General features: G+C 42.9%; 2 protein-coding genes across 5 annotated transcripts in view; one reads left to right on the top strand and one right to left on the bottom strand.

The window, feature by feature from the left end:
* Nucleotides 1–19456, bottom strand: part of RHOA (ras homolog family member A) — a 52095-nt gene extending 32639 nt beyond the window's left edge. Inside the window, exons 1-2 of one of the 2 annotated variants that reach the window (XM_081245240.1) lie at nt 19253–19456; nt 14673–14751 (exon numbers count right to left, since the gene is read on the bottom strand). The gene's annotated coding sequence lies outside the window, so the exon portion shown is untranslated. The remainder of the gene's footprint in view (nt 1–14672; nt 14752–19252) is intronic. The other variant, XM_081245241.1, reaches the window with a different exon arrangement.
* A 141-nt stretch (nt 19457–19597) lies between these two features.
* TCTA (T cell leukemia translocation altered) lies at nt 19598–23240 on the top strand. Of its 3 annotated transcripts, none has more exons than XM_081245244.1 (4): nt 19598–20076; nt 20381–20483; nt 21922–22001; nt 23034–23240. In XM_081245244.1, exons 1-3 carry the CDS (start codon nt 19854–19856, stop codon nt 21962–21964), a joined length of 369 nt encoding a protein of 122 aa, XP_081101370.1. In that variant the 5' UTR covers nt 19598–19853; the 3' UTR covers nt 21965–22001; nt 23034–23240. The 3 variants fall into 3 exon arrangements, with proteins under 3 accessions (XP_081101370.1, XP_081101372.1, XP_081101371.1); XM_081245246.1 differs by having other exon boundaries at nt 19602–20076; nt 22619–23240; XM_081245245.1 differs by having other exon boundaries at nt 19612–20076; nt 20429–20483; nt 22619–23240.
* The last annotated feature ends 467 nt before the right edge of the window (nt 23241–23707 follow it).

Genomic DNA, 23707 nt, shown 5'->3' with positions numbered 1-23707 from the left:
CTTCCAATGCAGAGGACGCAGGATCGATCCCTGGTTGTGGAACTAAGATCCCACATGCTGCAGGGCAACTAAGCCTGCATGCCACAACTAGAGAGAAGCCCGTGCACCTCAACGAAAGATCCCGCAGTGCCTCAACTAAGACCAAAAATAAATTAATTAATTAAAAGAAAAAAATAATAAGGTGCTGAGTATTTATGCTCTCACACCATTGTGTAACAGTGGAATGTACAGATATATAGAACAGGGCCCGGCAGAGGTACACAATTAACATTCACTGAAGAACAATGAACACTGGTATATACACAGACTCTCTCTCAAAAAATTCACAAGAAACTCTTAACAATGGTTGCTTCTAGGAGCCATATATCCTTTTGCATTGTCTCAATCTATAAGATGTATGTATTATGTTTTTGAAAATGATTAATAAATTTTATTTTATTTATTTTTTTTTTCCTTTTGCGGTATGCGGGCCTCTCACTGTTGTGGCCTCTCCCGTTGCGGAGCACAGGCTCCGGATGCGCAGGCCCAGCGGCCATGGCTCACGGGCCCAGCCGCTCCGCGGCATATGGGATCCTCCCAGACCGGGGCACGAACCCGTATCCCCTGCATCGGCAGGCGGACTCTCAACCACTGCGCCACCAGGGAGGCCCTATTTTTATAATTTTATTTATTTACTTATTTTTGGCTGTGTTGGATCTTCGTTGCTGTGCGCGGGCTTTCTCTAGTAGCGGGGAGCAGCAGTGTGCGGGCTTCTCATTGTGGTGGCTTCTCTTGTTGCGGAGCTCAGGCCCTAGGCGTGGGCTTCAGTAGTTGTGGCACGCAGGCTCAGTAGTTGTGGCGCACAGGCTTAGTTGCTCCGCAGCATGTAGGATCTTCCCAGACCAGGGATTGAACCCGTGTCCCCTGCATTGGCAGGCGGATTCTTAACCACTGCACCACCAGGGAAGTCCCTTAATATGACTGACTTGGAAAGGTCTACATAGTATATTAAGCAAAAAAAAAAAAAAAAAAAAAGGGAAGAAACAAAGCAGTACATACGCAAGACTCCATCCTGGACTCTGATCTCCTCTTTATTGAATCTGACAGATGCGTATTGCCCCCTCTCTCCCACATAACTTCCCTAGGCTAACCAACACTGTCCACCCTCTCTTCCCTATAAGGAGGTAAAACAAGATTATCTGTGTTCAAGCAGTTTTAACACTGCAAAGGGCCGATTCGAACCACTCATAATACTCCCCTTTATCTCCTTTTGGGCAAAGAGTTACGCCCTCCCCAGAGGCGATTCCCTGGCTACCCCAGCACAAATTCTTCTTTATCCCTGAACTCTTATAGCTGTTTCCCAAATGACTGTGTAAGCTTGCCATCACTTGATACTCTGCACTGGTAGACAGAAGGCTCTTGAAATCAGGTGCTAGGGTTCAAAGCAGCTGTGAATCTTTGGATAAGTTACTCAACTCCTCTGTGCTTCTACTTCCTCATCTGTACCAATGGGGAAAATAATGGTTCCTACTCTCATTGGATAGTGTTAATTATTGAGTTAACACAAGAAGGCACTTAGAATAAACAATACCTAGCACATAAAGGCTAATGTTTTATTGCTGGATACTATTGTCTGTAAGCTCCAGTAAAAAAGACTATACAGCAGTCCCCTGAATCCACAGGTTCTGCATCTACAGATCAAAAATATTCAGGAAAAAAAAATTCCAGAAAGTTCCAAAAAGCAAAACTTGAATTTGTCACATGCCTACAACTATTTACATATAATTTACATTGAGTTTACAACTACAGCTTACCCTTGAACAACACAGGTTTGAACTCCACAAGCCCACTTATACTCGGTTCTTTAATAAGTACTATAGGGCTTCCCTGGTGGCACAGTGGTTAAGAATCCGCCTGCCAATCCAGGGGACTTGGGTTCGAGCCCCGGTCCGGGAAGATCCCACGTGCTGCAGAGCAACTAAGCCCGTGCACCACAACTACTGAGCCTGCGCTCTAGAGCCCACGAGCCACAACTACTGTAGCCCGTGCTCCGCAACAAGAGAAGCCCGCGCACCGCAATGAAGAGTAGCCCCCGCTCACCGCAACTAGAGAAAGCCTGCGCGCAGCAATGAAGACCCAACGCAGCCAAAAATAAATTAAACAAGTTAAAGAAAAAAAGTATCCTCTAACAAATAAATAAATAAACACTATACTATACTATACTATCACACAATCCTGGTTGGCAGAATCCAACTGAATATGGGACTTGAGTATACAGATTTTGGTATCCAGGGCAGGTCCTGAAACTAATCCCCGTGTAAACCAAGGGACAACAGTATTTATGTTGTATTAGGTATTATAAGTAATCTAGAGATGACTTAAAGTATATGGAAGGATGTGCACAAGTTATATGCAAATACTACACCATTTTATATAAGGGATGTAAGGAGCTACAGGTTTTGATATCTGTGAGGATCCTGGAACCAATCCCCTGAGGGATAACTGTCTTCATTTCTATACTCCCTACAATGCCTAGCAAGGTCATAGGTATCACTGAACGTAAGTACGTGTTTGCCAACTGAATTAATAAGAAACCTAGCTTTTCCTAAGTTAATGGATAAAAATGTGTTGGTATAAGAAAGAGTTAATTTTCTAACTTATGAAAGGAAACTTTCAAAAGCTCAAGTTACTAAAAATAGACATTAGCCTTCAAATTTACTTCCTCTTAGTTACTTCCCTTCTTTTCTGAATTGGCCTTAAGTCTCATTCTTCAAGTAGGAAGGTATTTCTTTTCAAACAACACTTACAACTAACAAACCATTGTATATAAAACTCCCTAACCCCAATATTCACGTATGAAACAACATCGAAAGGGGAGAAAAAAAAAAGACTAAATGTCTATCTTGTCACCTTAGATATGGCAAAAAGCCTTGAGGAAAAGACCAGTACTCTGGGAATATTTTAGAGGGCAGCAATTTTCAACCATGATGAAGAGATTCATTACAGGGGATCAAAAACAATTCGTTAATAATAGCTAAAGTACTGAAGATTGCAAGCAATTTATTTTTTCCATAAATTAGAACAGATTCAAAGTTACCCGAATACAGTGGTATTTTTTCCTAAAATGAAAATTTCCGCAATCTAGTAAATATGTTTTAAGGCCACGAGTTTTTTTGTTTGTTTGTTTGTTTTTGCGGTACGCGGGCCTCTCACTGTTGTGGCCTTTCCGGTTGCAGAGGACAGGTTCTGGACGCACAGGCTCAGCGGCCATTGCTCAAGGGCCCAGCCGCTCCGTGGCATGCGGGATCTTCCCAGACCGGGGCACGAACCCGTGTCCCTCATCGGCAGGTGGACTCTCAACCACTGCGCCACCAGGTAAGCCCAGGCCAAGAGTTTTTAAGGCCTATAAGCATTCCTTTTTTGCATTCTATTAAGTCTTCCCAAGCAGAAAAGAAAAGGCCTGGAAATTGTGCATTACCACTGTTACCTTAACTTGTGAATAATCTTGATTATTCACTGTAGTTGGAGGAAGGTGTAATCACATGCACTCTAACCCCTGCACCATCCAGATTCAGGAAGGGGACAGCTGACACAAGTTCTCAGAGTTCCAGGTGATTCTTATCCACCAACCCTCCCAACCCAAAACACTACCACCAACCTTACTTGACCAAATGTTACTTTTGGGTTTCAAAATCTGAGTCCCATCCTGAGTGTGTCTGATGAGCATACAGCATCTACTATATGGACTACCCCATAAAATCAGAAATATTCATTACATGGATAGGTCCCAAATAGACTAGCCAAAGAAAAGATTCTATGAGAAATTAACTTCAGTTTTAGGTAGCAACAGAGTAGAAAGAAGGCAGTTTACAGTAGCAGTAAAGGAGCTATTGATACATTACCTGAAAGTTATCTTACTAGCTTTGTACCCCTTTACAGTTTCCTTATCTGTCAGGGCTGGCATGAAGATTAAATAAGGTATTACACAAAAAGAGCTTACTTATTCTGAAAATAGGTCAATGTTCAATAAATGTGTGTCATCATTATTTAGGTCTTATTTTGTACAAATGGCAACTCCTTCCTTCAAATTCCAACTGTCCAGAATTGAAGACCAGTTTATAATATGGCCTGATCTGAAAGGAATGTTTTTCCTAAAATGAAACTTTTACCAGTCCAGCAAATAATTATTTTTCCAAAGTGCATATGCCATCCATACCTCTTTCCACCCTCTTCTTTCCCATTAAAGAAAAAGACTTAGCTTTTCTCTCACTGCCTAGAAGTACAGGCCCACAATTCTTCATCCAAAAGCCTTGGGGTCAGATGTTTCTAAATTCAGAATTTTTCAGATTTAGAAAGGTAATATGGTGCAAATGCCAAATATTCTGTAACACACCCAATGGGTTAATAGTTCTTCAGTAAAATAAGTAAATATTCACACTAAGTAGGATAAAGACTACACAACTTCTCATTAGTTCAGGTTTTGCCATCAAATGAGTCTGTGGTTTTTAGAACTTTCTGAATGTCAAGTATGAAATCCTTAGTCCAATGTCAATCTGTTTTAAACACACAATCATATTCCTCTTAATACTTTCTAAGCACCTTTTGTAATGCCCTCAAGTCTGATTTTTCCATGACCAATAGCAATGCTGTTATCTCAGAGAAATGGATTGAGCCCCTCCTGACATTAAAACAAAATAGGCTTTAAATTAGGTGAGTTGGGGTTTGGGTGTGTTAATTTTGATAACTTGTTTAGGGACCACACATTTTACAATACTTATTTTCTTAGACTCACAGCTAATCTGCCTCTGAGCACAATTTTAAGCTTATTTTTTGGCAGATAAAGAGCCACCAAAGACTTTTGAGATGGTGCTACTAAGTTATAATGAACGCATTATATATACAGACATTTATTAGCCAAACATTCATTTTAAGCAGGCACAAAAAAGTTCTCAAGCCAAGAAACAGAAGTAGAAATAATTCAACTGATTAACTGTACTGTTTCTGCTAGATCAAGATCTTTACAATATTTTGGAAAGATAATGAATAAATTTCCATGCAGAGAAAATAATCACAGCTTGAAAAATTACTAATTCAGCATACTTGAGATAATTATAATTCTACCTCATAATTCTTCCATGGGACTAGTTACACAAAAGAAATAGTGATGACTACGGCAAGCTTTCTACTGTTTCTCAACCACCCAAGAAATAAAAGCATTTAACACCAGCATAGCTTTGGACATGACTTAATTTTTACTTTTTTACTGCATTCATTATTTTAAACACAGGGGACACAACAGATTAGAAGTTGAGTTCATAAGACTTGTTAACATCCATATGCTTCAATTATGTAATACAGTTGAAACTTCATATTGTTTATTTCTCTCCCTAAAGAAGTTGTTACAAATCAGTATTGTATATATGACTATTACAAAAGCAAAAATTGTCTAGTCTTTTGGAAACTAAACTTGACAATTTAAAAGGAAAATTTAAGATACATAAAAATCCTGTGAATTTCATTATGAAGAGTGATGATCCTAGTGTACATAATAACTTACCCCCAACCCTAGGTTTTGTCAATGTTAGTTTCTATGGAAGGGAGTAGTGTCAATGCAAGAGGTGCAAAAAATATTTTGGATGAAATGTGGGTACAAAATGTCATATTGCAGATAAGGAAATGACTATAAATCCCAAGCCACTAACTTATAAAATCATAAAACCCAAGGCAAACAACCACCCTTGGCCAAAACAATAAAATATCCTATAGCTGAGGATATTAAGCCATCTTTCTTCAGTCTTTCCTCTGCCCTGAATGAACGTCACCCACCCTTCCCCCACTTAAATAACTCATACTTAAAAGGCTAAGTCACTTTCTCTCAAGGCCTTCCCTGAGCCAACTCAGATCAGGTCCCTTAAGTACTCTGAGCGTGTAACATTTCTCTCGGGACTTCCCTGGTGGTGAAGTGGTTAAGAATCTACCTGCTAATGCAGGGGACACGGGTTCAATCCCTGGTCCGGGAAGATCCCACATGCCGCGGAGCAACTAAGCCCGTGTGTCACAGCTACTGAGCCTGCGCTCTAGATCCCACGAGCTACTACTACTGAGTCCACGTGCCGCAACTACTGAAGCCCGCGCGCCTAGAGCCCGTGCACCGCAACGAAGAGTAGCCCCCACTCGCCGCAACTAGAGAAAACCCGCGCACAGCAACGTAGACCCAACGCAGCCAAAAATAAATACATAAAATAAATTAATTTTTTTTAAATTAGCATTAAAAAAAATTTATCTCTACTTCACTCGTCACACCCCCTCCAAACTTTCTTCCTGCCAAACTCCAATTAGTGTAAGAATCACCTTTTATTCACCATTGTTGGACAAGCACAGGCGCAAGCAAGTAACAGTTAAAGTGTTCAAGTAACCAATTCCAAAAAATACATTTCCCAGAGCAAAGAAGCTTATATAACCAATTTGCTGCATGCAAATTTTTAAAAGAAAACAAGTTACAAGATTAGCTGTGTACACCAATGGTGAGCTACCTCCTAAGACACAGTTGTAGTAGTTTAAGAATTCATCCTCATAAAAAAAAAAAAGAATTCACCCTCATAGAATTACAGAAACCCCTCATATAATCAGGAACTTCAATCATCTGTAACAATGAGTGTTAAAACTCAGATCCTATGAACTTATTTGCTCTAATTTTACACAACTCTGCAAGTCTAACTGGCCAGTAGCTCAGTTCACAGTAGTTTAGAAAAATGCATGTTTGGCTGAGAAAGAGGTGTAGCGTATGACATGAAAGTAGAAAACCCTGTAAATCAGGCTTGGAAACGTAAAATGGGGAGGGAGGGAAGTGCCATTCAGGCCAGGCCAGAGTCCTAAAGCAGTGCAACATACTCCAAGGACAGACCTTAAAAATCCTCTAGGAGGGGACTTCCCTGGTGGTCCAGTGGGTAAGACTCCAAGCTCCCAATGCAGGGGGCCCGGGTTCCATCCCTGGTCGGGGAACTAGATCCTGCATGCATGACACAACTAAGAAGTCCGCATGCCGCAACTAGACCCGGCACAACCAAAATAAATATTTAAATAAATATTTTTAAAAAAAATCCTTTAGTTGGAAAGACCTCAATCATTATGCAGGGAAGCTTAAGGCCCAGATACTATAAGAGAAAAAGAAGACATTCACTACAGGAATAAAACAAGTTTTAAACCTTAAAGATGCAAACTTCAGTTATCCAGAACACAAAGACACTATTTCAGTGGTTTAGGATCTCAAATTTTCTACAGGAGCCATACTTCCTGTACCTAAATACACATGAATGAAAGTTTACAGGATGCCCTACAATGCACCCTCCTGAAGCAAAGCTATCAGGACTATAAAACTGAAAATAAAAGTCAAAATTCAGCCTTTTCTTCAGATAGTCCTAAAAGTAACAACCAAACCAGAATCAGATTTTTGTTCAAATAATAAACCTGGTTGAAAGGAAGTGTAGATTTTTCATAAGCACTCCCTTCTCCAGTACCCTCCTCCATTCCACTGCTTTGGTCCTTTGTTAAAATACACATACAAATGAACAGAATACATACTACTTTCTTAAGTCAGAGGAAGAAACTGTGTTTCAGTGCAATGGGCAGAAATCTGTCCGATCAACTCCAGGTTCACCCATACCTAGGACTGTGACTAGCACAATGGAAACACCATTAAACACTTGGGAAAGTAAGCTGAAAACATAAAGCCATTTATCTTGTTTATGGACTACATTGGAAACCTGGCAAGGAGGCACACACTACCATCTGTCCATTTGCTCATAATAAGCTTGAGCCTGGTACTATCAACATTATTTGGCCATCCTGATCAAGCAGTTGCCAAGGGTCAATGTCAGTTCAAAGGCCCTTGGAGACCAAGAGCAGCAGGCCTAAGGTACATAATAAGGGCAGGCAGAGGAGAACAAGAAAGCCTCCAATATACTGCCAAGTGGGAATCATCCCAGACTGAAATTCTTCTTTGCGGGGTAGGGGGGAAAGAAACACTCCTGAGGGAACATACCTTCTGGCTTCCTAAATAGGAGCATCATATCACTGACCTCAAAATGTAAAAATTTCAGGGTGAAACTTAAATATTGGGTCGACAAAAAAGTTCGTTCGGGTTTTCCTGTAAGATGTTATGGAAAACCTGAACGAACTTTTTGTCCAACCAATAGATGCACAGAATCAGGGTTTGAACTTGTGCAACCTAATTCTCCACTTACACTGTCCCCAAGACAATGCTTGTCTGGAGAACTGACACATAGAGTAGAATGAACCAAAAGCCCCAAGCTGCCTAATGTCCTGTTGAGCTGTTTCAGCAATGACAGTGCACAGCCAGGCACTGTATTTTGGCATAAAAATAGCTATTCCTCTCAAGGTTCCACAACTAACAGACTGAAAACTCTTTAGGGTGGGGCCTGAACATCCATTTAAAAACCATTTTTTTTTTAATTGAGGTGAAATTCAGAGTATAAAGTTAACCTTTTTAAAGTGTATAATTCAGTGATATTTAGTACGTTCACAATGTTGTGCGACCACCAATTCTATCAAGTTCCAAAATATGTTCATCACCACCAAAGAAAACCCCACACCCACATTAAGCAGTCAGTCCTCAGTTTCCCCTGAACGCAACAACTGGCAACCATCAATTTGCTTTGTCTCTACAGATTTACCTATTCTAGATACTTCATATAAATGAAATCATACAACATGTGGCCTTTTGTGTCTGGCTTCTTTTACTTAGCATAATGCTTTCAAGGTTCATCCATACAGTAGCATGTATCAGTGCTTCTTTTTTTTTTTTTTTTTAATTAGTTTCTGCTTTATAACAAAGTGAATCAGTCATACATATACATCTGTTCCCACATCCCTTCCCTCATGCATCTCCCTCCCTCCTCAGTGCTTCATTTTTAAAAAATAGCTGAATAATATTCCATCGTATGTACATACCATATTTGTTTATCCATGCACCTGTGGATGGACATTTTGATTATTTCCACTCTTGCGTATTTGAATAGTACTGCTATGAACTTTTTTTTTTTTTTTTTTTTAGCGGTACACGGGCCTCTCACTGTTGTGGCCTCTCCCGCTGTGGAGCACAGGTTCCGGACACGCAGGCTCAGCAGCCATGGCTCACAGGCCCAGCCACTCCACGGCATGTGGGATCTTCCTGGACCGGGGCACGAACCCGTGTTCCCTGCATCGGCAGGCGGACTCTCAACCACTGCGCCACCAGGGAAACCCTACTATGAACGTTTACGTGCAAGCATTTGTCTGAGTACCCGCTTTCAATTCTTTTAGGTATGTACCTAGGAGTCGTAAGGTAATTCTGTATTTAGCTATTTGAGGAACAGCCAAACTATTTTCCACAGTGTATACTTTTAACTATCTTGCCAAATAATCAACAAGACCTATTGTTAAGAGGAAAGAATAGATGTATAACAGTGTGATGTGCATTAAGTTTGTACATAAAAAAGGGACACAGTATCTCTAGAAGGATACATATGAAACAGTTACTTGGTTTATACACAGGAAACAGGTACAAGGTTTTCTCTGAAGCAAGAACCTTGGGAGGCAGAGATATGAGAAAGGCTTGTTTTCATGCTCTACCCCTTTTGCCTTGCACTGAATATACATGCTTTACCAACCCCTTACTCTAAAATACCTTTAAAGCTCCAAAGGAAGCAATACACTGAGAGAAGGACTGCACTCTAGGACAGGAAGAATATACACTTTTTATTATAAACATTACTGTATGATTTTATTTTTATCTAGTGCATTTTCCCCCTTTTACTGTGGTAAAATATATACAACAGAATTTACTATCCTAACCATTTTTAAGCATACAGTTCAGTGGTATTAAATACAGTCACACTGTTGTGCAACTATCACCACCATCTATCCCCATAACTCTTTTCATCTTGTAATCTGAAACTCTATACCCACTGTACATTAACAACTGCCCCCCGGTATTCTTCTTCCCCCGCCAGACCCTGGCAACCACCATTCCACTTTGTCTCTATGGTTTTGACTACTCTAAGTATCTCATATAAGTGGAATCATATAGTATTTGCCGTTTTGTGACTGGCTTACTTCAGTTAGCATAATGGCCTCAAGATTCATCATGTTGTAGCACATTGCAGAATTTCCTTCCTTTTTAAGGCTAAATAACATTCCATTGTATGTATATTCCATATTTTGCTTATCCATTCATTGGATGGTAGACACTTGGGTTGCTTCCTTGTTATAGCTAATGGGAATAATGCTGCTATGAACACAGGTGTACAAATATCTCTTCAAGACCCTGCTTTTAATTATTTGGGATGTAAACCCAGAAGTGAAATTTCTGGATCAGATAGTAATTCTATTTTTAATTTCTTGAGGAGCCTCTATATTGTTTTCCATAGTGGCTGTACCATTTTACATTCCTGAGAACACTTGGTGTTTTCTGTTTTTTTGATACTTGCAGCCATCCTAATGGGCCTGAGGTGGCACCTCACTGTAGTTCTGACTTGTAATTCACAGTCCCAACAAGAATAAAGTACATATATTGTTTTAAATAAAAAACTAGTTAAAAATAGAAAAATTTTTTTTTAAATTTTTATTGGAGTATAGTTGCTTTACAATGTTGTACAGCAAAGTGAATCAGCTATACGTATACATATATCCCCTCTTTTTTGGATTTCCTCCCTTATTTAGGTCACCACAGAGCACTGAGTAGAGTCCCCTGTGCTATACAGTAGGTTCTCATTAGTTATCTATTTTATACATAGTATCAGCAGTGTATATAAGTCAATCCCAATCTCCCAATTCATCCAACCCCCCGTAAAAATAGAAAATCTTAAAGCCTCCCAAGGAAATGTTCTGTATCTTGACTGGGTGGCAATTACACAGGTGTATGTATTTACCAAAACTTACTAAACTGTTATTTAAATAAGTACATTTTATTTATGCAAATTACACCTCAACAAAGGTGATTTTTAAAAAAGCCTCCTCAAGTAATTCCAACTTTAGGAACTGGATCCCATGTTTAGGAATAGCCAGGTTTGCGAACCACTGTTCCTAAGCAACAGGGATCCAGTAGAGAGGCCTGTTTTTATTTCCCCCAAAATTAATTCTTAGGGTCCTATCCTCCCTCCAAAAAAATTACCTTCCAAATTAGATTAAAGTGTGATTACTATGTACTACAAACTGTAACTTGAATAGTGAAAGTTAAAGAACTGCACCTGCATGTCTGGCACTGGGGCTAAGTGCTTCTCTCTCACTGAACCCTCACAGCACTCTGTTATCCCCATTTTACAGAGGAGGAACTGAGTTACAAAGGGGTAATATTACTATCCAGAGTCATAAGTTGTCAAGTATAAGAGCTAGTACTTAACTGTCAGTTCTCTCCAGAGAGCCCATGCTCTTACCTAAGGTATTCTATTGCCTTCCTTTTCTGAACTTAAGACCTTCAAAAGATAAACAGTTTCCTTTGAATAACTTTAAAAGTTAAACAAAAGACTTCACCCAGAAAAGAACTTTCCCACAAAAAACTCCAAACGCCACAGTGTTTCCAACCAAACTGCCAAATCATGTAATAAAATTATCTCATGACAAAAAACTGTACTGTTACAACATTAAATAACCACCTTAAACGTACTTCCTTCCTTAGGCCTCAAAACCTAAATAACAAATAATAGGGTTACCTAAAGGTACACCGGAAGAGTGGCCGAACATTTGCTCTCTGGGCCCATGGAAGAGGCACCAGAGGACAACTCATCTGCACTGTATCAACTGAGACACAACTGCCATGGGAATAAGGTAAAAATAGCAGTGTACATACAACAAAAGTAGAACTTTCAACCATATGCTTAAAATCAAAGCACAAACAATTTTTTACAGTAATGGAATTGGATCTCTGTATTTTACAGCAGCTAGGAACTTCAGAAAATAAAGATCTATCTTCTTTTGTCCCTCTTCTTGCAAAAAACACATCAGTTTTTATGTGGGAACTGCTTTTGGGGCCTACTATTAAACTGACGAAGTGGTTCAAAACATTTTCCCTTTAAGTTTTAGGGACTTCTGTCTTAGGGACTATGGTAAGGATGCAAGCTTAGTAAAATTGGAAAACTTAATTAATGGAAAATATAATTTCTAAAGAATAAGCCTGAAAGATAAATGAAGTCTGCATATAGCTGGTACAGGATAAATGCATGCTTCTAACTTCATGATCAAAGATTCTTCAGGGCTTCCCTGGTGGCACAGTGGTTGAGAGTCCGCCTGCCGATGCAGGGGACACGGGTTCGTGCCCCTATCCCGGAAGATCCCACATGCCGCAGAGCGGCTGGGCCCGCGAGCCATGGCCGCGGAGCCTGTGTGTCCGGAGCCTGTGCTCCGCAACGGGAGAGGCCACAGCAGTGAGAGGCCCGCGTACAGCAAAAAAAAAAAAAAAAAAAAAAAAAGATTCTTCAACTACAATTAGACACATGAATGTACATGAGAGTTGCCATGGATTAGATATTGTTCAAAACTCCTTCAGTTATAAAAGGTAGTGGCGGCAAATAACAGTAGAAAAAAATCTCCACCTCACGGATCTACTTTTCTGTCCACTTGTTGGAGAGTGCCATCTCTGCTGCTACTATTTACTGATGCTTAAGGGTAGAACTAAATGATCCCAGTGTCAGATAAAGGCAGAATCACTACTACAACCCAAGAATGAATCTGTACAACTTGTGATTTACATGGTCTCATGTTATCGAACTATTATTCATGATGTCAGTAAACATTTATAAAAATGACGGTAAAATCTAAGCCCAACATACTAACTCCTATAGTTAAACAAACAAAAGACAAGAAAATAAAATGAAAACAACAAACACGTGTTTCTCCTATTCAGTCAGGTGGCAGTAAAGAAATTCATGTAACTTTAAGCTTCCTATTAAAATCTTCATCACTCTGAAAGCAAACGGTCACTATATAAATACAATGCATTGATATCCTGAAAGAAAAATATACTTGAAGAATCTACCAGAGTTAGAACAAGTATTTCCACCAAGGGAGAAAACTAATATGCATTGAGCATTGTGCTCTTCACATATTATTTCATCTAAAATTCCTATGAAATGGAAATCTTCATTTCACAGATGTAGGTGCTGAGGCTCAAAGAAATAAAATAACTTGCTTAAAAGACAGACAGACAAATAGACAGACAGATACATAGACAGACAGACAGGCAGGCAGGCACACCGTCTATGGCAGAATTCTTTTGTAATTACAGGGCCATCAGCCTCTCTGGTAAAAGAAATCTGATTTAAGCAAACTTACAGAGCAAAAGCATAACCCTATTTTTGTTTTTAACTCAGTAATGTCAAAAATGAACAAGTGAGAAAACAACTTTGAGATATAGCCTGCCCTCTTTTAAGAGAGGCCATCAATCAAACCACCCTAATGCATCACTCGAATCTGCTGAAAGGAGAATTTCAAGCCTCATGGAACTGCAACAGAGTCTCACGCCCAGTGGTGCTAGCCTAGTTGCTGTCCTATGCCCAGCAGTTGCACTGGGCTAATCTCTTGCCATGGATCATCAGTATTCCCTATTAGAATAAAAATGAGCAGTGCTATTAATGTTTTTGTGATTATTAACCCCTGATGTGCTTTCCACTTTCTCGTCAGTGATACTGAGAAAAGCAGATGAAATGATTCAAAATGTTCATGTTTTTAGGAATAAAGACATTGTAAAACAAAGAAAAAACTACCTGAGGGCAGGGACCTTCTTTGTTTTCTTCAAATGTGTCCCAGAACAGCACCTGCATACAGTAACTATTTGTTCAATGAATGAATAATGACAAGCTAGCTTGGCCATTCCTTTTACCATGCCAACCGTAAGTTCAAAGCCAACCATAAGTTCAAAGCCAACCAAAACCACTACCATTATATGACTTCCTTGCCAGGTAGCCTATCTCATCAAATGAGAATATTCATACTCTTAACAGCTCACTTCTTTATATACAGAGTTCCCTCAGACCCAAGGAGAACAAGAAGAAGTAGTCAAAATGGTACCAAACCAGGATACTTACATGGTATCAATTAAATTAAGATGATTCTATTTCCTTTATTTGTAATCGGTTTAAAATATCTGAATAGCCCCTGGATGGGCTATTACACCTGCTGTTAACATTCCTCTCAATGCTGACTCCTCTGGTAAGAAGGACTGTCCTCCAATCCTCATCCTCTGGTTGAATTATTTTCTACTGATAATTAGACATACCCAAAGCACAGGCTGTGCACAAACTGTAAGATGACCAAACTACTCTACAGAAAAAACCAAAAACTTAAAGAAATTTAAAAACAGAAGAATTAAGATGGGAGTGATCCAGAAGCCAGAGAAGTATGTGTATAATATGGTAAATACATCTCCTTAAAGATTAAGAGGTTAGGAAATATATCTTCATCTAAGAAGAAAAATATTGTTTAGAATAGAAATAGGAAGTTAGAGGAGTATCTTATAGAGAGAGGTTGGAAAATAAGAGCAGAGAGAAAAGTTATGGAGTAAGATAACGATCTCAAGTTGGGTGGAGAAGAAAATCATTAATAGTATTGCACACACATTTCCTTAGAACTTACATTAATATATAATATATAATAATTATTTCTCTTCCATGGAGGAAGGGGAATGAAAGCTATTTACATACCTTACAAATGTGCTGCAAGACCCACAGCCTGTGTGGCAGAAGTTCTACAAAGTGCCTTGAACTTCTCAGATGAAAGGTACTATAAACACATTAAAAAAAAAATCAGGAATTATGTCTATTCATTTCGCAAAGAAAAAAACAAAAGCACAGGATGTAAAATGGGCTTGCCCAAAGTTCTGTTAAGTAATTCAGAATCCAGAAGGGGGAAAAGCACAGAATTTAATTTTTACTGACACAGCATAAAATTTACCACTTTTAAACATTTTGGCCTCCTTCACTTAACAAAATGCACACTATCAACTTTATTTTCTGAGTATTACAAATTAATGTTGCCCTTTTTTTTTTTTTTTGCGGTACGCGGGCCTCTCACTGTTGTGGCCTCTCCCGCTGCGGAGCACAGGCTCTGGACGCGCAAGCTCAGCGGCCATGGCTCACGGGCCCAGCCGCTCCGCAGCATGCGGGATCCTCCCAGACCGGGGCACGAACCGGTGTCCCCTGCATCGGCAGGCGGACTCTCAACCACTGCACCACCAGGGAAGCCCCTAATGTTGCCCTTTTAAAAGCAAAAATCAAAAGTAGATGAATCCTATGTAAATTAATTTCCCAACATTATAAACATTTAACACACAGCATTACAAACACACAGCAAAGTTAAAAGAATTTTACAGTGAACACCTGTATGCCTACCACCCAGCCTACCACGAACATCTGAATGACCTGCTTTATCAAATTACATTTCCTTTTTAATACAGGCATTACAGAGAAATTAAAGACAACTGTCAGAAAATCAATGGATTCAAAAAAACAGGTTGAAGTCATTAGGTTAAGGACATGAATAATATTAGGAAATCCTTCTGATACCTTTATCAGAAATGGTCAGTATTAGTTTACTGTTTAAAGTCAAAATGGACTCAGATCTACCCCCTACTCTTTTTTTTTTTTTTTTTTTTTTTTTTTTTGGTACGCGGGCCTCTCACTGTTGTGGCCTCTCCCGTTGTGGAGCACTGGCTCCAGGCTCAGCAGCCATGGCTCACAGGCCCAGCCGCTCTGCGGCATGTGGAATCCTCCCAGACTGGGGCACGAACCCGTGTCCCCTGCATCGGCAGGCGGACTCTCAACCACTGCGCCACCAGGGAAGCCCCTACCCCCTACTCTTGGTGAATGATTCTAATTGTTTAATATCAGATCGGATCATTATCCTGATTTTTTTTAAAAAAATCTGATGATTAAAGAAAATAAATCCAAAGAACTTCCCGTGTCCTAAAAGGTCCTACATGATGTGGTCCCTGCCCACCTCTCTAATTTCATTTTACCTCCCACTTTTCCCTTCACTCCACTCCAAACTTATTTCATTGGCTGCTTATGGTCTCCTCTTTCCCTTTACTTGAATATTAAATAAGATGCTATCATAAATATGCTTAAGCACATTTACTTTACCCACCCTCTTTAAAAAAAAATCAAGCTCAATCTGGTATCAACTGCAAACTGGCTCCAATTTAACAGAATATCTCATATTTTGATGATTATTAGCTATAAAAATGTATTCATGGGCTTCCCTGGTGGCGCAGTGGCTGAGAGTCCACCTGCTGATGCAGGAGACACGGGTTCGTGCCCCGGTCCAGGAAGATACCACATGCCGCAGAGCTGCTAGGCCTGTGAGCCATGGCCGCTGAGCCTGCGCGTCTGGAGCCTGTGCTCCGCAACGGGAGAGGCCACAACAGTGAGAGGCCCGCGTACCGCAAAAAAAAAAAAAAAAGTATTCATAATCATCTGGAGTAAGCACCAATAAACTCAGACCAACACCCAGAATAAGCAGCTTCAATGTCTATCTGATTTTCAGTCACATGACTACCATAATTATGAGTATACAAGGACTTAATACTTCAGCACCAGATTAAAAATGAGTCACTTGAAATAAACACTTGAAATAGGAATTTTACAGTAATTACTAACTTTAATCTGTCTTGAGAATTTTAATTTATTAATCTCACAAGTACTTAACAATGAGCATGTCCCCAAAGAGCAGACTATAGTGAGACACATTAACACAAGTTTAAAATTTGGTTATCTTAATGTGAAGGTACAAGCAAATAGTTCTACAGGCCAGGTGCATAAAGGAATAAACTTAAGTCGTAAGGGAAGACGAAATACCTTTAGGGACCTTTTAAAACTACAAATATATGTGATTAAAATCCAGTGATTATGTACCATTTATCATTATCACTAGTAGCCACAATGCAATTAAACCGGAGGTGCTGTCTATAGAAGCCCAGCAAGCCCAAATTTGTGCTCTTAAAAGTTGAAAATCAGTCTTTCTTCCGGCAAAGTTAACGTGACTCTCTCAGCTCCAGGACAATAAGAAGGCCCAAAGTAGCAACCCACCTTCTCCAGTCACAGCGTGGACTCCACCCTATGGACAAGAAACACCTGAAGATCTACCTGTTTTTACTCTAATAACTTACGCCCCCACATGACCAGGTTAAACTTTTAAAAGGAGTTAACTGACAAACAAGGAATCAGGACTGAAAATACTCCAGCAAAACCACCACCACATACATATACACAGGAAACTATATTCTCAATATATACTGTTTCTCTCCATCCCACCTCAAATCAATAGTCAAAAGAGCCCACAGTTGCCCGGTAACATCTTATCAGGGCCTAACTATGTTGGATTTGGAGCAGGGGAGTCTAGGCCTGCCTCTGGAAGAAGCTGGGTCCCTCAAGAAGACCAAAACACCTCACGCCAAAAACTAGACCAAGCAGAGAGCCTGTATATTCATTTACCTATTTCAATCAACTGCTGTAGGACCATCCAAATTACAGAAAGGAGTAAAAGCTTAAGAACTGAAATTTGCTTGGAAAAATTTTCAGATTCTCCCAATACATAAAAAATCAGCAATACATAAGTGAAGAAACAGTTGGAATAAGTTGAAAGTCCTGAATTTTAGCTGACTCTAAGCAAGCTGTTTGGGAGTACATGGAGAAGATCTTACAGTGAAAATAGTTCTGGCTGGCACCTGACTAGACATATGACCTTGGGAAATTTACTTAAGTTTCTGGGACTCAGTTTCTCATCTGCAAATGGGGTTGGACTACAAGTCCTAAAGATTGCTTTCAGGTCTAAAATTCTTGATCAGTGAAAAAGTCAGTGGATTCCTACTCTCTTCTTCCCTCTAGTACAGATATTTATGAGAACAGAGGCTGTAAGTCTAGAACTAGACTTTGACTAAAACCAAGTTCCATCTTATATGTATATTTTGTTTTCTTCATCTTATATATTTTATGTCCCCAAGAGCCACCAGTGCTCTAAAAAAGTAGATAGAATTACTCAAGACAATTTATCAAAAGAGATCCTTCAAGTTATCCTTTACAATTAAGAATTAATCTTCTATTTCAGTCCAAACAATGTCACTTGTGCCAAATGCTCAAAACAGCATCTCTCCCAATTTAGCCATGTCTAAAGTGACAATCAGGCAATGGTACATAAGCATTACACATCTGGGTGTGTGACACTAAGTGGCGGAAAAATTCTCACCACATACAACATTTAAAAGAATTTTTAAAGTATTTTTCCCACTTCAGATCTGGCAGGAGTATAATCTGATCACACATCTGCGAGAAACATTTACTTCAATGAACTGTCTTAAACACAAAAAGAATCAAACGAGTTACCAACAGAGGTAAAAAATTTAAATCAGGATCATTAAGAAACACAAGTGAAAACAATTCTGGGAAAAAGAATGCCAATTTTCTATCATAAACTACTAAACATGGTTTTGACCAAATCAATTTGAGTGCAAATAGTACTATTTAATGAACGTGTAACTGGATCCAACAGGTAACTAAGGACAGATGTCCAGGTGATTCCTAATCAAGGCAGTAATTGAGACTAAGCAAAATTGCAAATTAATACTTTATTTTGATGACACATAGTTTAAATCATGAAAAAAATGTTCCTTTCAACTGGAAAATTCCCTTCTTTTAAATACCGAAGAATCCTAACCCTTAAGATTTCAACACTATATTTTACTTAGACAATCTCAAAGCATACTGCATTAAAAAATAAAATACCCAAAACATAACTGGACTTCACGCAGTATAAAACGGTGATTCATGTTTCATGTTAAACGTAAAAGCCAAAATGGAGTTGTAAAGAGTTTCTTTCCCATTTCAACTCCAACAGCCACGCGCACTTCACAGGGGCCGGCTGCCCAGCAGCTCGTGGGGCCCAGCTTAGAGCCCCCGCCCTGCCCGGCACGGCCCTAGGAGAGGAAGCGACGGGGACCGCGAGCTGGCGGGCGGCTTGGGCTCCAGCAGGCCTGGCCGGGCGGGGGAAGGGGCGCGGGAGGCCGCGGGGCGCGCTTCCGGGGACTGCGCGGGCGGGGCTGCCGCTTCGGGAAGCGGGGCCTGGGTCCCCGGCCTGGGGTCAGGGTCAGGGGCTAGGGTTCTGGTGCTGCCTGCCGAGAGCAGCAGGTGGGGCGCGGCCGCGGCGGGGCGGCGGCTGGCGGGCGGCCGGAAGAGTGCCGGGCGGGCGGGCCCGGGGCACCGCGGCGCCAGGAGGGAACCCTCTCGCTCACCTCAGGCGACGACTCCGAGTCCGGCCTCTCCGCGCCGAGGACTCCTGTCCGCGAGTCGCAAGCTCAAAGACTACGGCGGGTGCCTAAGGAAGCTGCGGCGGACTAACGAGAGAACCGACGGAGACCAACGGGCGGGGAGCGCGAGAAAGCAAGAGCGGGCGGCGACGGCGGCGGGAGGGCGGGGAGAGACGTGCGCGCCCCCGTGTGCCCAGCGGGCTCGAGCCGGCCCCAGTCGCGGCCCCGCGTGCGCGCGCGCGCTCCCTGCTCAGCCACGATTGCTTAGGAGCGTGTCCACACCCTAAAGGCAAGACTCTTAACCAATCATTGCAGCCGCGTGGGGCATCATGGGAACTCCTGGGCTATAAAAGACCTGGTTGCTATTTTATACTCCTCGAGTCACTCATCCTTTAAGCAGGGTGGGGCTAGGTGCGCTTGCGCGGTTTTAACACTCCTCCCCAAACTGCCAACTCTTCGCGCAAGCGGGGTAGACGCGCGTTCCGTGGGTTTACGCGTGCGCACTAGCGGGCCTGGCTCCGGAAGACCAGACGCCTGCGCAGCGGGGACTACGGTGACAGTACCCTGGCTGGGACGCCGGCCAGTCATGGCGGAGTCTTGGTCTGGGCAGTCCTTGCAGGCTCTGCCGGCCACGGTGCTGGGCGCTCTGGGCGCCCTCGGCAGCGAGTTCCTGCTGGAGTGGGAGGCGCAGGACATGCGCGTGACCCTCTTCAAGCTGCTGCTGCTTTGGTTGGTGTTAAGTCTCCTGAGCATCCAGCTGGCGTGGGGGTTCTACGGGAGTACGGTGACCGGGCTGTATCACCGGCCAGGTGAGACGATCCACCAACTTCCGTGGGCCGGCCACCCCCTCCCCCACCGACTGTACCTTTGGGCTCCCCAGAACCCCCCCCCAGACTACCAGTGGGTCCCCTGAGAACCTCATCACAACTTAACGCTGTACCCTGACCCGTGTCAACATACCATTTCACGCCAGAAACCCCACCAGTCCACCCGTCACATAAATTCCTTTCATCCCCCATCAGACAATACCACTAGTCCCTTAGGGCCTCCACTACACTCTCCATCAAACAATACCACTGGCCTCTAACCTGACCTGGGCTGATGCCTGCTCAGATACCCACCCCCAGCTTGCTGCAGCTCTGGATGTGTTCCTGCCCCCAGGTCTGGGCGGCCAGAACGGATCCACACCTGATGGCTCCACGCATTTCCCTTCCTGGTGAGTAAATCTACTCCTATGTCTACCCCATGCTTAGCAGGCAGAGGCCACTCCTGAGCTGAGGACAGGGGAAGGGAGTTCTCAGGGTAGGAGGCCACCAACTTTGCAGCAAACCCCAGGGTCTGCACTAAAGCTCAGGCTTCAAGTGACATCGATGTCTGAGCAGCCCATCTGTATGCTGTTCAGTAACCTGTGGGGTGGGTGGCGTTATTGTCACAATTTCAGAGATGTAGTGGCAACTGCACTGTAAGAGATGTAGAGATTCCACTGCACTGTAAGCCCCTCAGTTGGAAAGGCAGGAGCCTCTGTCCTTAGTGCACTGACTGAACTCATCAGGATCAGCCTTCTAATCTGTAAAACATGAACTCACTAATCAGAGCGTTCATTCAGTTGATCTCTGAGCTCCTACCACATGGCAGGGGCCACACTAGGTCCAGAGAACAAGAAAAACCCAGGCCCTGCTCACAGGTGGAACCAGAGATTTAAAAGGGGAGGGCAGAACCTAGTGGCAGGGCAGGAATAAAGACGCAGATGTAGAGAACGGACTTGAGGAACGGCGGGGAAGGGGAAGCAGGGATGAAGTGAGAGAGTAGCATTGACATATATACACTACCAAATGTAAAATGGATGGCTAGCGGGAAGCTGCTGCATAGCACAGGGAGATCAGCTCAATGCTTTGTGATGACCTAGAGGGTGGGACAGGAAGGGTGGGAAGGAGGCTCAAGAGGGAGGGGATATGGGGATATAAGTATACATATAGCTGATTCACTTTGTTGTACAGCAGAAACTAATACAACATTGTAAAGCAATTATACTCCAATAAAGATGTTAAAAAAATTGTTTTAATAAATAAAAGGGGAGGGCAGCAGTGCAGAGGCAAGGGTCATCAGAGCTGGTATCTTCCAAGTCAGACACCTAAGCTGAGGGCAAAGGCTAGGGGTGTACCAAGCAAAGAGAATGGACAGAACAAGGCCTAGAGGCAAGAACAAGGGTGACATATTGGAAGGATAGACAAGGCTGTGACGCTGGAGCTCAAACATAAGGGCATGAAGGGACCCGGAATACCCTATCCCAAGTCTCAAGGAGCTATTGGACCCAGCAAAGCCATGGCCTGACCGAATTTGCTTTTATAACTGCCTGCTTCATGGCAAATACGTAAAGGAGTCCAATAGAGAGGGCAAGAGGCCAATTAGGAGGCCTGCCACTGCACAGGTTTCTGTCCTTGGCAACTGGCGGAGGATGGGAGCACCATTCACAAAGTGGAAAAGCAGGAGGAAGAATAAGTCTGCAGGGGAAAGTGGTGGACCCAGTGAGGGCTGTGGAAGCTCAGCAGAGAGGTCTAGGTTATAGTGTGGCCTTACTGAGCCCAGCTCAGCCCCCACAAGGGGACTGTTGTGCTGTCCGTGGAATAACCCCTCTTCTCTTCTATCACTTTCAGGGAAACGACAGTAAACGAACCTCTTAAAACCCACAGAGAATAAGGGAAGGCAGCAGAGGGGTCTCCAGGAACATCACCAGGTCTTCTGGCTCCCATACTGGGTTCTGCTGCTGCCCAGACCCCAGGGACGACTGCAGCGGGGGTAGAGGTTGGGGGCAGGGAGTATGCCAGTGCTTGCTGGGCTGGGCCTCCACTGCCCTTGGTCTTGCCTCCAGCAGCCCCAGGCATTGGGCCAGTAAAGAGTTTGCCTGTACCCTGATCTGGGTGGCTTAAGGAGAGAAGGCATGCTTCTCCTTTCAGGGGTCAGCTCAGAAGCCTCTGGGTTGGGGACGGCAACAGTCCATTTTCTCTCTTGGCTTTTTCCTATTCCTCTTCCCATCCCCTTGGGATGTGACCCTGTAGAGATTTGTCCCTGGGAGGAAGCCTGAGGTTGACCAGCTCTGAGATTTGTAAGGCAGGTCTGTTTTCCCCTAAGCCTCGGGTTTCCTTTATTTGGTTTTGCTTTGTTGGCAGGGACCCAGGGAATCCTGGCCTGGACACAGCCTTATATTTTATGGTTACTTAGCTGGCCATTCAAGTATAAGACAGTGGACACCAAACACCCACCTCCTTTGGCTCATCCTGAGCTCTCCAGGTGTGAGTCAGGCTATATAAGTTGTCTTTTCATTGTACTCATATTCCTCTTAACCCCTCCCAGAAGGAAGCTGGGTACCTAAAAGTGGCTGAGTCCCGGGGGTGACCGCCCATCTCCACTGCTTAAGTGCCTGTGGGATTTTGGATCTGTACCCCGCCCCTCAATGGGACATACTGAGCTGTTTAGTGCAAAGCGGCCCCATCGTGCCCTGCAGCCTCACCACTTCCCATCTTGACCTGGAACCAGAGGAGCTTCGTTCTAAGAGCCCACAGGCTAGGCAGGCCTGCCACTTCCACAGTGAGCCAAGGGAACTTCTAAAGGTATAAGTGGCAAACACCAGTTCCTGAAAGCAGTGTGGCCCTAGACCTGCCTCCTTCCCTGATGGACATACTTCTGCCTGCTTCTGCTGGGCCAGCAGCTACCTCAGTGTCCCACTGTTTCCTTCCTCTCTGTTAAATGTCACATTTCCATCTGGCAGCCTTTGCCTAGGCTGTCTTTGCAGAGTGCACTGGAGTAGGACTATGCTGAGCTCATGCACGAGTACTCCGGAGTATCTTCTGGCTGGTGGGATGATGGTTCTGCAGCCCCAGGCCTACCCACTGACAACAAACACCACACTCAGAATTGGTCCCACATTTCACCCCAGGCTCAACTGAGGATGTGGCTTATTAAACATGGAAGTGCATCAGCTGTGTGGTTATTGACAGGACAGTGTGCACGCACAGGGGAAACGGGAGAGGGAACACCTGGGGGCTGTTGCCCCTGAGCACCCAGAATACAACTTGCAGAGGTGGAGAGGTGATGCCAGCTCCGTGGAGGAGCAGTGGTGGTGCCCAGTAGGGGTACTCTCCCCTTTAATTCCTATAGACCTGCCCCTCTCAAGCGGAACCCACTCTGAGTCTGAGCCAGGAAGGCAGGCATTGGACTGGCACCCTAGGAACCCTGTGGACAGAGAACAATGAAGCTAGAACTCTAGCAAGCAAGAAGGAAGGAAGCTCATTTAATGTTTTATTTTTTTTTTTTTTTTTTTTTTTTTTTTTTTTTTTTGCTGTATGCGGGCCTCTCACTGTTGTGGCCTCTCCCGTTGCGGAGCACAGGCTCCGGACGCGCAGGCCCAACGGCCATGGCTCACGGGCCCAACCGCTCCGCGGC

Source organism: Mesoplodon bidens (genome assembly GCF_964165515.1).
Source record: "Mesoplodon bidens genome assembly, chromosome: 10".
NCBI lineage: Eukaryota > Metazoa > Chordata > Mammalia > Artiodactyla > Ziphiidae > Mesoplodon > Mesoplodon bidens.
This window is presented reverse-complemented; position numbering and strand designations above follow the sequence as displayed.